At 45.8% G+C, this 2719-nt stretch overlaps 1 protein-coding gene across 1 annotated transcript; it reads right to left on the bottom strand.

Annotated features, from left to right (window-relative positions):
* Positions 1–589: 589 nt before the first annotated feature.
* LOC311223866 (E3 ubiquitin/ISG15 ligase TRIM25-like) lies at positions 590–2316 on the bottom strand (the record flags this gene model as incomplete). Its single annotated transcript, XM_084308629.1, has 1 exon — positions 590–2316. Exon 1 carries the CDS (start codon positions 2246–2248, stop codon positions 590–592), a length of 1659 nt encoding a protein of 552 aa, XP_084164755.1. The 5' UTR covers positions 2249–2316.
* Positions 2317–2719: the final 403 nt, after the last annotated feature.

Raw genomic sequence — 2719 nt, 5'->3', positions numbered from 1 at the left:
TGTTCTAAAACTAAATAGTTGCATTTACGACTGACCCATGCCCCACACATCCTGCCTTGAAGGCCTTGAAGATAGAGTGTCCCGTATGAAGTGTCCCGGCTGCCCAGAGACAAGAGGTGAGGGAGAAGGTTATAGGCTGAATATAGGCCCCCCCCCCCCTGGAACAGAGAGAGAAGAGACAGACCCAAATCACACAGTAATTGACCAAAGGTGATCAAATAAAAATAAAATGGTTGCATATTGTGGTCCAACCTACCCCGAGTATGGAAATAAAGATTTTGACTCCCCTGCATGCAAAAGGGACAGAGGTACTGAAGATGGGAATCAAATATGTAAATATCCAAATCAAACGAACTTTACCCCGGTAGGCTAGAAACTAGAAACAAAGCAAAACATAGTGTGTGTGTGTGTGTGTGTGTCCCCCTCAGAACAACATAGTGCATGTCTGTGTGTGTGTTCCTCAGAACAGTGATAAGAGTGACTGTCAGTGAATGTAACTCCTAATTACCTCATCTTTCACAACTCAGCATCTTCAAGATCAATTTAAATCCAAAATCCTGGGTAGAGGAGTTGTGAATGTCACTGATCTCTACTTCAGCTCACAAAACCCAGCGTTCCCAGAGTGAAGCCAAAGTCCAGGATAGAGAGGCTGAGTGAATGTGGTGTTGACTCTGTGCAGGAGGGTCATGGTGTCAGAGACGCTGTAGAAGCACAGTGTCCCTGCCCTGTGATCCAGGTACACTCCTATTCTGAAGGACAAGGGGCCCTGTACTCTTATTCTCTTGTTGTTATCGTGTCTGAAGAAGTAATGACTTTGTGTGCACAATAAAGCCCAGGATTTGGAATTGTATCCAAATCCACAGTCCTTCATAGAGCCTGTTCTACTAATGTCTTTGTAGGAGGCTGCTACAGAAACCCCTTCACTCCACTCCACCTCCCAGTAACAGCGTCCAGTCAGACCTTCTCTACCCAGAACCTGACGCCATTCAATGAATCTGTCTCTGTGATTAGGATATGATTGCTTTTTCCGCATACATGTTGCTTTTCTGTTCCCCTCAGACAAAGACAGACTTTTGTTTATTGTGTTTGGGTCCAGTGTGATCTGAGAGGAATATTGTAAGAAGTCAGCTCTGGTCTTGGGCTCTGGTGGTGGCAGTAAAATATTAACTGCATTCACTGTTGTTGAGATTCTGGGCGAGGTCTTGGGCTCTGGTGGTGGCAGTAAAATATTAACTGCATTCACTGTTGAGATTCTGGGCGACTGCTCTTTCAGAACGTCCTCTAGTTTGTCTCTCAGCTTAGACACGACCTCAGTCACATCTGCAAAGTACAGGAGAGGAAGGACACTGATGCTGGGTAAGTCTGTAGACTCACTGGGACCGGAGAGGGGGGGGTAACTCTGTAGAAAGTGGATGTGGTCCTCTGTGTGCGAGAGCTGCTCCAGCTCAGTGTCTCTCCTCCTCAGGTCCACTATCTCCTGCTCCAGTCTCTTCTGCAGTTCTTCAGCCTGAGTCACTATGGTCCTCTGTTGGGCTCCGATGACCTTCTTCAGCTCAGAGCGATCGAGAGAATCAACAGTCTGTTGGGCCTCTTTGAGTTGCTTCTCTCTCTCCCGGACTCTCTGCTGGATTTTCTGCTGACTCATGCCAAGCTCTTTCTGTCTCTCTGTCCTTTCTGCTGCAGCCGAGACTATATCATGGCCTTTATGTTCATCCATGGAACACAAATAACAGATACACTGCTGATCAGTACGACAGAACATCTTCATAGCTTCATCATGACGAGAGCAGGTGTTCTCCTGAAGCCGTGTGGAGGCTTTGACCAGCTTGTGTTTCTTTAACAGAGCCACAGTATAATGAGGCTGGAGGTGAGTTTCACAGAAAGAGGTCAGACATACCAGGCAGGTCTTGAGGGCTTTCCGCTTTCTCCCAGTGCAGAAATCACAGGCCACGTCTCCAGGTCCAGCATAACAGTGATCAGGAGGAGCAGCTTGGAGTCCTGTCTTCATTAGTTCTTCTATCACTTCAGAAATGATATTGTTTTTCTTCAGAACAGGCCTCGGAGTAATAGTCTCCCTGCACTGGGGACATGTGTAGATCCCCTTCTGATCATCTCGATCCCAGCAGTCTTTAATACAGCCCATACAGTAGCTGTGTCCACAGGGAATAGTTACCGGATCCTTCAGTAGATCCAGACAGAGAGAACAGCAGAACTGGTCCCGGTCCAGATCAACTCCTTGCTGCGCCATTTTATTCTACAAAGACAACGGCACTCTTAAATTTCGTTTTCTCAGGAAGAGTGAACTCTGACTGTGTGTTTGGGAGCTCCTTCCTGGTTGTAGAGTGAACTCTGAAGGTGTGTTTGGTGGGAGGTCCTTCCTGGTTGTAGAGTGAACTCTGAACGCGTCACGGGGTGGGAGGTCCTTCCTGGTTACAGTTGTTCAGGGGAGGAGTCGCTTTAAAGAGACAGTGTCTAGTTTACTGTGATTCATAGATAGATGTTTATTTTTTAGGGCTGTCAAAATTAATGCTTTAACTTTGGAGACTAATTAAAATTATTTAAAGCATTAAAATAAATATTAATCTAGATTCATCTATGGAGTGAAAATTCTTCAATCTTAGCGCCGCGGATATAGGAAAGAGGTCTAGCTGAGTCAATGTTGATGGTTTTGTTGAACATTTGTATTTCACAGGAGAGAAACTGTATTCAAAGAAAGCTA

The sequence above is a fragment of the Notolepis coatsorum genome (assembly GCF_963971535.1).
Source record: "Notolepis coatsorum genome assembly, chromosome: 2".
Classification (NCBI taxonomy): domain Eukaryota; kingdom Metazoa; phylum Chordata; class Actinopteri; order Aulopiformes; family Paralepididae; genus Notolepis; species Notolepis coatsorum.
This window is presented reverse-complemented; position numbering and strand designations above follow the sequence as displayed.